The sequence below is a fragment of the Tetrao urogallus genome (assembly GCF_951394365.1).
Source record: "Tetrao urogallus genome assembly, chromosome: 5".
Lineage (NCBI taxonomy): Eukaryota > Metazoa > Chordata > Aves > Galliformes > Phasianidae > Tetrao > Tetrao urogallus.
The window spans coordinates 63,828,725-63,841,142 of NC_136818.1; the positions used below are offsets into that span (position 1 = coordinate 63,828,725).

General features: G+C 46.4%; 1 protein-coding gene across 1 annotated transcript; it reads right to left on the reverse strand.

Annotated features, from left to right (window-relative positions):
• Positions 1-3,714: 3,714 nt before the first annotated feature.
• Positions 3,715-9,298, reverse strand: LOC306946345 (uncharacterized protein C10orf143; the record flags this gene model as incomplete). The annotated part of the gene is made up of 4 exons (XM_079535348.1): positions 3,715-3,744; positions 6,483-6,548; positions 6,677-6,817; positions 9,236-9,298. 4 exons carry the CDS (start codon positions 9,296-9,298, stop codon positions 3,715-3,717), a joined length of 300 nt encoding a protein of 99 aa, XP_079391474.1.
• Between the last annotated feature and the right edge of the window lie 3,120 nt (positions 9,299-12,418).

The following is a 12,418-nucleotide window of genomic DNA, read 5'->3' on the forward strand; positions in this document are numbered from 1 at the left end:
GAAACCATTTTACTTTACTCTTTTGCACCAGCTGATAAACTCTATTATCAGGATATTGGGAATTTGCTCATGCACTACTATCATTTCAACTGAGCATATGTTCCTTTCCAGCTTGGATAGATACTATTGCTTGTATCAACCAGCATTGGGAGCTGGAGAGCTCAAGATGAGTTTATAACCTTCAAGGTAACACAACCATTGTGATTCTCAGTGATCTGATCTCTGAGCAGACTGTACTGCCTCTGTCATTGAAGGAAGCTGGGGGGTGTTTGAAACAACTGGCAGAACTACATGGGAACTGCTGAGTCACGGCCTGAACCTCTGATTGATCACCTGAGGCGAGCCATGAGCCAGCCAGAGGAGCACAGGTGAAGGCAATTCAGCTGTGCTGCCGGAAGGGGTGCAGCCAGGCTCCACTCCTAGACCTATTGAAGAGCTGGCTACCAGTGGGGAAGGATCTCATCTGAAGATCCCCCTCTTCTGGTGCTTTCTATAGGTGAGCCTAGCATATGGGTAAGCCTTCCATTTATTCTCTCCTATTGTCTTAGTCTACTTTGCCTAACTCTCTTGTTCTTTTTGTGATTATAACATCTTAATATCCACTGATTATACATCTTAATATCCATCGATTATACACTCGGCGAGCCAGGCAGGCCAAATAGACTAAAATTTACATCATGTCTTTTCTTTGGAATTTCTATAAATGGGTCAAGGGGGAGAACAATACTCCTCTAGAGAAAATGATTCCAGGGCAGATCCCAGGATTTGAGGGATCCCCCTATTATGAGTTAGCAGTTATCATTGAAAAATGGGGTCCCTTACGCGTTATGGGCAATATCTCCCCATATCGCATGGTGGACTACTTTCAAGGACTTAACAAGGATGTCCTCATCACTAAAGAAAGATGACTGGCTGCCTCCACGGTGGCACGGCCACTATTAAGTGCCTTAAATCATGCGGATATAAGAAATAATACTTTAGAAAACAAAAACCAACTTTTAAAAGACCGTATTGAAAAACTGGAACACGAACTTGGCATATTAACAGGGAAGAAGCCAATTCTACATCTTCCCATAGGCCAAGTTTGTAATGTTTCAATAAACAATGACCAGACTCCTGAATCAACAGGCTTCGTTGATCAGGAAAACAACAAATCCAAATTAGATCTTGAATATCCAATTCTGACTGATCCACTGGAAGTCCGTCCTGTCATAACCCAGAAAACAAAAAAAGTACAGGACAGACCAGCAGGGGTGCTGCCTGATCAGTGCCCCCTGCCCAGACTCATTGACATGTAACAGCTCGGCCATACACGGCAACAGAACTGATGGACTTAGTACAGCGATTTTGGCAGAAGCCTAGAGAAAGTGTGCTGGCTTGGTTATTGAGACTGTGGGATTCTGGGGTAGAAAGTGTCTTGGTGAATGGCCCAGAAATAGCCAAGTTGGCCACCATGACTGTCCATCCTGCTCTCAGACAGAGGTTATATGTGGGTAATCAATATCGTGATGAAAACCATTCCATACTAGAATGGTTAATGGCGGCCTGCCGTATGGCATGGCCAAATAAATCGGACATACCTTTACATACAGGCATGTGGTCCTCCATGGAGGACCTCTAGAATTATATCCGCGAACTGGGTGTAAGAGAGGCTATCTATGAAGACACATTTGATGGCCCATAGAAGAAAATGGACATCCACTGATCATCACTTGTCTTGAATTGTACCAACACGCGTTGCAATAAAATCGTATAAGTGTCGCGATATACCGGATCTCTGTATTAGGGAAAGCTTACCCTTTAGTTAACCTGATCATTGGTTCACACCGTGAAGGGGTGGAGTGTATGGGAACTGCTGAGTCAAGGCCTGAACCTCTGATTGATCACCTGAGGTGAGCCATGAGCCAGACAGAGGAGCACAGGTGAAGGCAATTCAGCTGTGCTGCCGGAAGCCAGGTTCCACCCCTCCTAGACCTATTGAAGAGCTGGCTACCAGTGGGGAAGGATCTTGTCTGGAGATCCCCTCTTCTGGTGCTTTCTATAGGTGAGCCTAGCGTATGAGTAAGCCTTCCATTTATTCTCTCCTATTGCCTTAGTCTACTTTGCCTAACTCTCTTGTTCTTTTTGTGATTATAACATCTTAATATCCATTGATTATACAACTACAGAATCACAGGGGTCAGGGGAACCTCTAGAGATCATCCAGCCCAATCCCACTTTGCAATGATCCATTTCCAAGGGATGTAAAATTTGTGTGGGATTGGAGGATATCTATTCTTTCCTAACTAACCTTTCTGGGTGTCAGTTTAATGCAGCTCTACTTAATAAACTTATCTCCCCACCTGTCGCTTAACCAAATTCAGTAATTATATGATATTCATCTACTTGGGAAGAGTATCTTGTTAATAAAAGCCAACTCAGTGCTCACACTACAGCTACAGCTCCACACACAGTATGGGAAGCGTTCTAGGACTGCGATAAGACTTCTCTAAGAATTTCACATTGCGATAAACACCACTGGGATAGTGATCTTTAAAGACCTGTTAGTAGACTTTTGCTACTTCAGATTCTATACTGAGTACTGCCCTCAGAACAGGAGAGGCTGGAAGCTGTTCTGCCTGCCTTGCTGCTGGTGGGCTGAACCCTGCCCAAAGGCTTCACGGGAACAGGGGACACTTCTCCTGACAGTGGAGATTGCTTTCTTCCTGAGCCTTGGCAGGTTGCAGAAATTTCCATCTAATGCAGAGGGTAAGCATGCTGCTATTCTGTTCTGAACAGCAGCCAGTTCCATTCCAGAGCAGCCACTGAAGTGTCACATCCAAATAACACAACTTGGATACCTTCAGAGTTTAAAACCTGCAGGTGTTTAAAAATTACATAGCATTGCAGACTGCCCAAATGTTGATTAAATTATTTGTGGCAAGCCAATAAGATCAAGTTGGGTAACAAGCTGAAACAGACTTGTTCTAGTATCACAACAGTTGGAAAGAAGGAATCCCAGAGCATCAGATGGTATCTTCAGCAATTTGAGAGGACTGTGTAGATCTGAAGCACCACTCACTTTTGCATCATAATGTTGTTCAAATAACACTGATTTTTTTTCTTTCAAGTAGTTATCTGTCACATTCACAAACTGTGCTTATTGTAAATCAAGTAAGAGTTTGGCATGTAGGAAAGATACCTGAAATGGATGCATATTCTGGATTTTAGAACAAAATAAGTTTCAGTAGGGTTTTTACTGGCCTTTGCATAGCTGTCAAGCTGATCAGCTCTCTATCTAGAACTGAAGAGTTCTCCCTTTCTGCCCGCTTCTATACAATTGAGGCAGAAGTGCAGGCCTGCTACCAATGTGAACACGACAACCTTCATGAACATCAGAGAAAGTGCCTAAGTGAGACAGTGAAATACCCTGTATCAGCACGGCCTTTGGTCCAGGGCCAGGTGAAGACTGGGCCAAAGGCCGAATCAGCTTAACTGCTCCAAAAAGTTAAATGAGAAACATATTTTTTCATACACGTGAGATACCTTAAGTACAAAAGCATTTTTTCAAGTGTAAAAACGGTGGCATCAAACGGCGTGATGGAGGAGTGACACACAGAGCAGCATGCTGAACATTTGCCACGAGTGAACGTACTCCAGCTGTACGCTGCTCACAGGTGCATTTCCAGACCCCAGCAGGGGAAGCAGTGCTGCTTATCTGCTGTCTGTCCATCTCTAGCAGCCCAGGATGTGACTGAAGTGTCCCTGAAATGACAAAAAGGTATGTGACAAGATTATCAAAACCTGAAGCTTTTTCTCAGTATCCATTTTCAAACGTGACTGTAAAAGAAACGGACAGTTGTGCTGACAGCACCTCAAATGCTCCCTGCTTTCCCAAACAACTCGTGGACAAAGGTTAAAAACAGCTGCAAATTCAGTACTGCTCTCATCTCAAACTGTGGCTTAATGCACTTCTGCTGTGCCTTCTGAAACATGTGGCAGTGATCATGCCTACAAAAACAAGCTTCAGTGTTAAGAGAGCAAGTCAAGAAGTGATATTCCCTTTGAATACACTTTGAAAATCATGGCATATCGTGTAGAAACAAAGACTTACATGCTTTCAGGAAAGCTGGTGTGAATGAGGTTCCTCATGCAAAGTACAATGCTGAGAAGACTATGCAAGACGAATCACCTCAGTCCTGTATGCCTGTATTCTGTTTGTCTTACTCCAGTGTGAGCTTTTATGCTTTTGAATTTCCCTCCCATCAGTAGCATACAGTTTCTTAGAGAATTTTAACATTATTACTATGAACAAGCATTGCAACATTATTTATTTTGCTACCTGGAGGCTCTTCCCTTAGGGACATTTCAGCTGTTCTGAAGGACTTCCATGATGCATCTTATTCATTGTGACAAGCTCATTTTCCCAAGGTGAAATTTTAATTCTGAAGAAAATTATCAGCTTACTACACATTTTATGCTCAATATAGGCTTTTTATTATTTTAAGAATGAACATATTACTAATATAAATCCCACTAAATTTATCCAAGTGTAACCGTGTTACCTACCACGGCACGGCTGCAAATCACTGATGATCTGAAGGAAACACAACTGACAGATCTGTACAGCCAGTTCACCCACAGTTAGAGGAGTCGTGGATAAATTGTGCTGTGGATGCAAGGACACCCACATGAGCCAGCTTCTATCAGGGTGGCTTTATGAGCTCAGCACAGCACGCATTCAGCTGCACCACAACACAATCCTGGTTGCTCTAGCCCTGTCTTTGTGCCTGGCATTATGTCTAAACCAACAAACCCTGCTGACTGAAAGCCAGAGTCAAAAAGAATCCCTCCCCTCTGCAAAAGCACACCGTGGTGTGCAACCATGGGTGCAAAAGCAGTCACACATTTCTTTCATCCAGATTGTTCCAGGCCCATGACTCAAATAATGGAGAACTGAATATATACGCTAACTTGATTATTCCATCACCAAACACTGCACCTTGCTCCTTGAACTCTAATTGGTATTTGACACCACGCAACAGACGTCGATCAACTTTGGCACCGCTACAGGGAACATCAGGGAAAGCAGAATCTGAGTCAGTCACATTTTAGATCAGCCAGCTTTGAGCAAAGCAGCTTCTATTTCAACTCATGGTATGAGTCTAATTCAGCAAGAAGTCTAGCAAGTAGCTATCCAAGGGCTCCAGATGTTTATGACACCGACTTGAGTCACTATATTGACAGCACAGGATAGTTAAATGGGAGATTCCAGCTCTCCATTACACCCAAATAAATGAATGCTTGTTGAAAAGGTGAATTATATATCCTAAGGCATCTGGGTTCCTAATTATGATTTGAAGATCGTTACACAGTAAATGCCTTCTCAGCTCCCATATGCTTAATAGACTTCTGAAACTTTGGTTGGTCAAGGAGGGCAGATTGAGGTAGGATGTCAGGGGGAAGCTCTTTGCTATGAGAGTGGTGAGGTGCTGGAACAGCTGCCCAGAGAGGCTGTGATGCCCCGTCCATCCCTGGAGGTGTTCAAGGTCAGGTTGGATGGGGCCCTGGGCAGCCTGGGCTGCTATGAAATGTGGAGGTTGGTGGCCCTGCCTGTGGCAGGGGGAGTTGGAGCTTCGTGATCCTTGAGGTTCTTTCCAACCCAGGCCATTCTGTGGTTCTATGAAAATCTGCACAACTGAAACTGGAGGAGCACCATAAACTCCTTCAGTGTTCTCAGCCGTTCTCTCTTGAGGTTTGGCCTTTAATGAATAGTAAAACAGAAAGTGCTTAAGATAACCATCACCTTTATGCGGGAGATTGCAGCACTACCACTGCAGTGTTCTTCCATACTGTGCTGTGCCAAATCCCAGCTGTTGATTACAGCCTACACAAATAAAAAAGCTGGTTTTACCCAGCTTACTTTCCATATTGGGGTGGCCCAGAAGACAGCAATACTCAGCTGTCCAAAGACTTGCACTGCTATTCTGAAATGTCAGGCTGCCTGAGCTGAACTTTGCTGGCTACTTGTTCCTTAGCCAACTTGTTTAAAGCTGGGTCTAGTATAAGTGTAGTGCAGTGTAAGATGGTGTGCTGTATATCTGCTCTTTGGAAAGGAACTATCGAGTTAGAGGAAACAGTAAGAAACAGAATGAGAATCCTGAGTATTTTGTTATGATTCCGTAAATCAAACAAGACATAATAACAAGGTAGAGGAAGTTGTATGTTACTGTTTGCTTCAGTTACTTCCTAAACTCCGCTTTTTAGTGTGAATGTGAAAAATGTGTTTGCAGTCTCCATATTTTCCAACTGCTGCTGAAAACATATTAGTTTGTGCTCTGCTGGCATACCTCCGAAATGCTAAATCAATCTGCCTTCTTTTATTTACATGCTTTATTCCTGAGAAATGTAATTGTGGTTTTTATTAACTTTGTGTTTTATGGATCTAATACTTAAGAACAAGTCTATCTTTTATGCCACAGAAAGAAGCTTAATATACTTACAGATTCTCCAGCAATACATCTTGGGCAAGGCTGGGCAGTACCTCTGCTTCCTTGGTTTTCAAAAATCTAATTAATAAAAACATGTACAGAACCATAAAAAAAAAAGAACAAAAAAACCAATTACTTGCAGTTTTATTACAAAACTGGCTTTAAATGCCCTCTAATAAATAGATATGTTGACGGTGTAAACATACCATAGAGTTTTGCTTTGTCTTTGTAGCCCAAGGACCACAGCCAGAGGAGACTTTCTGTTTAGAATCCAGCTCCATAGCACAGTCAATGAGGCGAGCATCAACTTCATTTGGAATGGCTTCTAAGGGCTTGCACACTCGCTTCTGAAAGAATAAAAAGGAATATATCACAGAATCACAGAATCACAGAATTGTAGGGGTTGGAAGGGACCTCCAGAGATCATCGTGTCCAACCCCCCTGCCAAAGCAGGTTCCCTACAGCAAGTCGCACAGCAGGGATATGCGTGTCTTTACAAGGCATAGGCCGTTGGGTACAAGCCTGCAGGATTTGCTTATGACTGACAGGGATTTTATATTCACTGGGAAGAACAGTCAGTGCAGCGAGTTAGTAAATGCAGCCTGCAAGCATGGGGCCAGAGCACAAACACTGCATGGAGCACCGTGCCTGGCGCTGGGTGAGCAGGGAGGTGTGTGGATCTCACTAAACGTCTCTGAGCCTCAGTTTCAGAACGTGGGGAGAGAACGCCGGTGGGAAAAGAGGATACGTCGCCCTCCATTAGCATCTAATTTCAGATGGGGCTTATCAAAGGAGCAGATCATGGGAAGTTCTTAGAAACGGCTAATTAAACCACGGAAACGGAAGGAAAACCCCGCAGCCAAGTCAGACAGCTACGAAGACATCTTTTGTAATGATTTATTTGTGTCTTTTTCTGCAAACTGTCCCCTTCTTACAGCTTTCCTCTGCTACCCAAACAATCGGCTTCCTGCTTCTCACCTGAACTGTTACCTGGTGTTGCAGGACTTTTGGATCTCCTGCAAATTGCTCCAACTCTGGAGCAGGGGCTGTGCTAAGTGGGGATGTTCTTGGCATCCCAGTGCAAGATTGGAGGTCTGCTGAGATAATGCCTTAGTGTGCAAAGCGTGTCATGAACCCAGAAGGGTGAGGGGCAGCTGTGGGGCAGCTGTGGGGCAGGCACCAATCTGGATCCCTAAGAAGGGAACTACCCTTGGCCTGTGACTGCACTAAGATGCTCTTTGAAACTGTAGCAGCACATTAATAATAATGAGAAATATCAGAACTGATGCAGACATTTCAGGGCCTGGCTCTGACCAAATCCCAAGGAGATGCACATGCTTTTGAAACAACTTTCTGAACAAAGTTTGTTTGAGGAGCAACAACATTCCATCTCACTTAGGATCTCACAGGTGGGAGAGGCATTGCCACAGAACTGACAGACTACAGAAGCACGGAAACTAAATGAAAATGTGAATATATTATGTAAAAATAAAATGGATCAATACAACAGGAACCTCAGTGGAAAACAGTTGAAAGGAGCACGCTATCAAGGAATACAGGATATTTGGACGGGAAGTAAATCAAAAAGTGAAATATGTATTGTACTAAGAAAGTGAATAATGTAATAATAAAAAGTCTGAGGAGGTCCTCCAAAGGCAGATTGCCTTCCACTGGGAAAATGTTCTCCTCCCTTTGTTGCAGCAGAACTTGTCCTTTATTAAAAGCTAGAGCGTGGTGTTACAGCAGCAGAGCCGGCACGGTGTGTGAGATGAAGGAACAGAGCAAAAAATGACTCACTGCCACGTATCAGAGGAAATTTGGCTCATTAAAAATAAACTCAAAGCATTGTTTTGGGGGAGTTCAAGACATCTAGCACCAGTGACAGGAATTCAGCACACAGAGCAGCTGGCTGACAATCCTATCACAGCGATGCCAAGACGATCTGTGGGAACTGCTGGCAGAGCCGGCTGCAGGGAAGGCTTCGCTCCTGGAATTCTCTCTTAGGAAAGAAACAATCGATACATCAATCCTGCCTGTGAACGGAACGCATTTAGCACAGGGCTCAAAGTGCCTGTGATGAGTAAGGATCAATGAGGGAGCCAGTCAAAAGGCAACCGCGCACTGCGTCAAAATGACTAATTTTGTTAGGGAGAGACTGTGGTACATCTCCAGCTTGAAATGTAGTTGGAGACAAGCACCAGCAATTCACAGCGTGTCCCAGAACAGGCAGAAAACAGGGCTGCTCGCAGAGCAGATGTTCTGTCACACTCTCTCCCAGCTGGCAAGTCCTGGGAAAACACGTGTGTTTGCTGAAAGGATGAAGGCCTCGCAACGAGGCTGCTTCTTACGAAAAGTGAAACCAAAAGGTTGCAGAACGCAGCTGGGAGGGCTGTCCCGAGTGGGGAGGGTCCCCAGGGATCGCGACTCGGAGCGCCGCGCTCCACGCAGCGCCGCCTCCAAAGGCCTCCGCGTCCAAACACCGCAAACGCTCCAGCACGGAGCTCCATCCCGCAGGACGTCTCTGAAACGCGTGCAGATCGCCGCGCCGACGCGCAAAGATCAACCACGCGTCCCTCCGCACGACGCACAGCGGGAGCAGAAGAAGCAGCGGGGAATCTTTGCCATCGATAACAGCGTTCAGAACGACCTCTAGGCCGGGGCTCAAAACCCCGAAGGGCCGAACCCCTCCTCGTCGCCGCCAGAGGGCTCTGAGCCCGCCGCGTCCGCCCGGGGCCGCCATCCCCCGCCCGACCCCCGGCACTCACACGCTCCGGTTCTCCCGGCTCCGGCTCCCGCAGCCCCCGCCGCCCCCGAGCCAACGCCTCCATGGCGGCGGGGCGGCACACGCGGCTCGGGAAGCTCCGGAGCCCCGCCTGGACCCGCTGCCGCTCCGGGCACTGCCGACCTCCCGCACGGGGCGGGGCCGGGGGACGGAGGGCAGCGTGCCCGGGCTTGGGGCGGTGAGCGGAGCTGCCCCGGGGGAGGTCGCTGAGCCGCCGTAGCTCGGAGTATCGCGGAAGGAGCAGAGCGCAGCAAGTTTCATCTGCTGTTATTTCTGCACGTCCAGAGCAATAACGGCGCTGTCGGGCTCCTCCCTACGTCGGGGTGACGGGGATGAGCGGGAGTGCAGCGCGGTGCTACGGGGAGTTGGGATGGGTCAGACTGGAGAAGGAGGGAGCGTATAAACAGGAGGGGGGAACGGCTGCTTAAGAGGATGGATGGTGATAGGATAAGGGGAATGGTTTTAAACTGAGACAGGGGAGGTTGAGGTTGGATATGAGGAGGAAGTTTTTCCACCCAGAGGGTGGTGAGGCACTGGCACAGGTTGCCCAAGGAGGCTGTGGATGCCCCATCCCTGCAGGCATTCAAGGCCAGGCTGGATGTGGCTCTGGGCAGCCTGGGCTGCTGGTTGGTGACCTGCACACAGCAGGGGGTTGGAGCTGGGTAAGCATTGTGCTCCTTTGCAACCCAGGCCATTCTGTGTTTCTATGATTCTATGATATGATTCTCCTGCATCAGCTATCTCCCACCAAAAGGGAGAAAACAAAATGCATGGGAGGAAGTGTGACCTAGCAGAATCCAACAGAGCTCGTCACTCCCTGTTGCTGCATGTCACAGATAATATTAGAGTCTTCCTTTTAGGCTTTTTTTTCGTGGGTCTTGAGACCAGCACAGGCTTAACTCCTCTGTCGGGAACATCTAATACTCCACTTGTCTGTTCTGCTCTGCTAAATCAAGCTATTTGCATTGTCAAGCTATCCCTGGCATTCCTTCCAGTGCTTATTCTGCACTAGGGATCCAGTTGTACTTACACAGTATGCTCTGTCACATTCTTTGAGCCTGAGGGTGCACCACAAAAAATTAATCCACAGATTCTTTTTTTGTTGTTGTTGTTTTTAATTTAGCAATTGACATGCCTGATAGGAAAAAAAAAAAAAAATAACCCTAAATCTGGGTAATCCAGTTTGCACAACATCTGAAGCATAACTCATTGCTGAGTTTGAACCAAGCCCAAATCCATTCACATCAAATCAGATTTATTTAATTATTTCAAGCCACCTTCCAATTCCACCCCCAAGAGCCTGTTTATGTTCCTTGCCAGTAGAGCCAGTGCTGCAGACTGGCTTCCCATTTTGCATTCACGTTCTCAGAACAATAGGATACACTACAGTCAAACAAGCATTGTGTGACACATCCATCTAAATCTGCTAGAGTACAGCAGGTGAAAGGTTGGGAAATGTCAGCTGCATAGCCCATTCCCACTGCTGTTACACCAAGAGCTGCCACATCTTAAGGCAAATTTCTGTCTTATTTAAATCATAGAATCAAAGAACGGCCTGGGTTGCAAAGGACCACAGTGATCATCTCATTTCAACTCCCCTGCTGTGTGCAGGTCACCAACCAGCAGCCCAGGCTGCCCAGAGCCACATCCAGCCTGGCCTTGAATGCCTGCAGGGATGGGGCATCCACAACCTGAACCTGTCTGAGAATACTTGCTCTTTATTTCATAGTGTTCACACTACAAAATCTCTTAATCTCTCAAATCTACACAGTCTGTGATTCTGTGATTCTTCCAGACCAATTTTTCTAATCTTGTGTCGTGCATCTGGGAGTGCAAATATAGAATCACAGGATCACAAAATTGCCCAGCTTAGAAAAGACCCTCAAGATCATCAAACCCAACCACAACCTAACTATGCTCCCCTGACTCTAACAACCCTCCACTAAATCACGTCCTTGAGCACCACATCCAAATGGTTTTTAAACACATCCAGGGACAGTGACTCAACCACTTCCTTGGGCAGCCTATTCCAGTGCTTAACAACCCTTTCTGTAAAGAAGTTTTTCCTGATATCCTGATAAACTTACCTTGCTGCAACTTAAGGCCACGTGATATCGGGTTGTATCTTTGCTTATCATTATTTTTTTTCAGACTCTATTATGAGATCCAATCTTACCACTTTCAGTGTCCTGTGCCTGGCTCCTATTTTATTTAGTTTTACTTTACAGTGCACACACACCAATAAAGGCTATTTCTATACAGAAACATAGCTTATATATATTCTGAATACATCTCAGGGGCTCTGAAATGAGATGATTAGCACATGTAAAGCCATTCTTTTGCAAACTAACATTCTCAGGCGGGGCCAGCAATGTGAGCAGCACCATCTCTCTCCTTTTTGTGGCTCCCAGACTTGCACATCTCCTCTGTTAACCAAGTCCTTTGCAACTGGAGGTGAGCAGTAGATCAACTGGGCACTGTGGGAGCCCTGCCAGATTAATTTGGCCTGCTGCCTGTTGTTCAATCTGGAGTCGTTGAAGCCCTGGGTTTCCCTGGGACCGTGCTGCCAAATACTCCATATGGGATGCCCAGAAATATAGCCTCGTGTTAGGGAGATTTAGGTCTCTGGCGTCTCAATGGGGCCATACATTTGTAACTGCAATCCTTGTTTCTACCTTCCAAATGAACCTTGAAAATGCCTCGCCAACCTTATTAAGGAGCGAGGCTTTAAATTATCTGACGTGGCTGTGGTTGACACAGGCTACAGAGGAAGACGTTCATTCTGAAGGACCACGTTTCTTATCCATTTCTTCCTGGCAACGTGGCCCATGATGAGAGCAGCACAGGCAGCTTTGCGAGCATCTTTTTAACAGCATCGGGATAAAAGCATATGAGATTTTTCAGTGACCTCAACCTCAGGACCGCTTCATAAGCAAGGACCACTTATGGTTGTCGGTCATTTCCACATTTAGGCACACCGCCGGCTGAAAGCGCAGCTTTGGCTTTAAAGCCTCTCAGAGGGGCGCAGCGCGCAGCTCCGCCCCGCGGCTCTGACTGACGGCTCTGACTGACGGCCGCCCTTCCCGCCACCGCCTCCTCAGCCTCTCGGCGCATGCGCAGAGGGGCGGGCAGCACCTGCGCGAGAGGTGCGGTCCCGTCTGCGCCT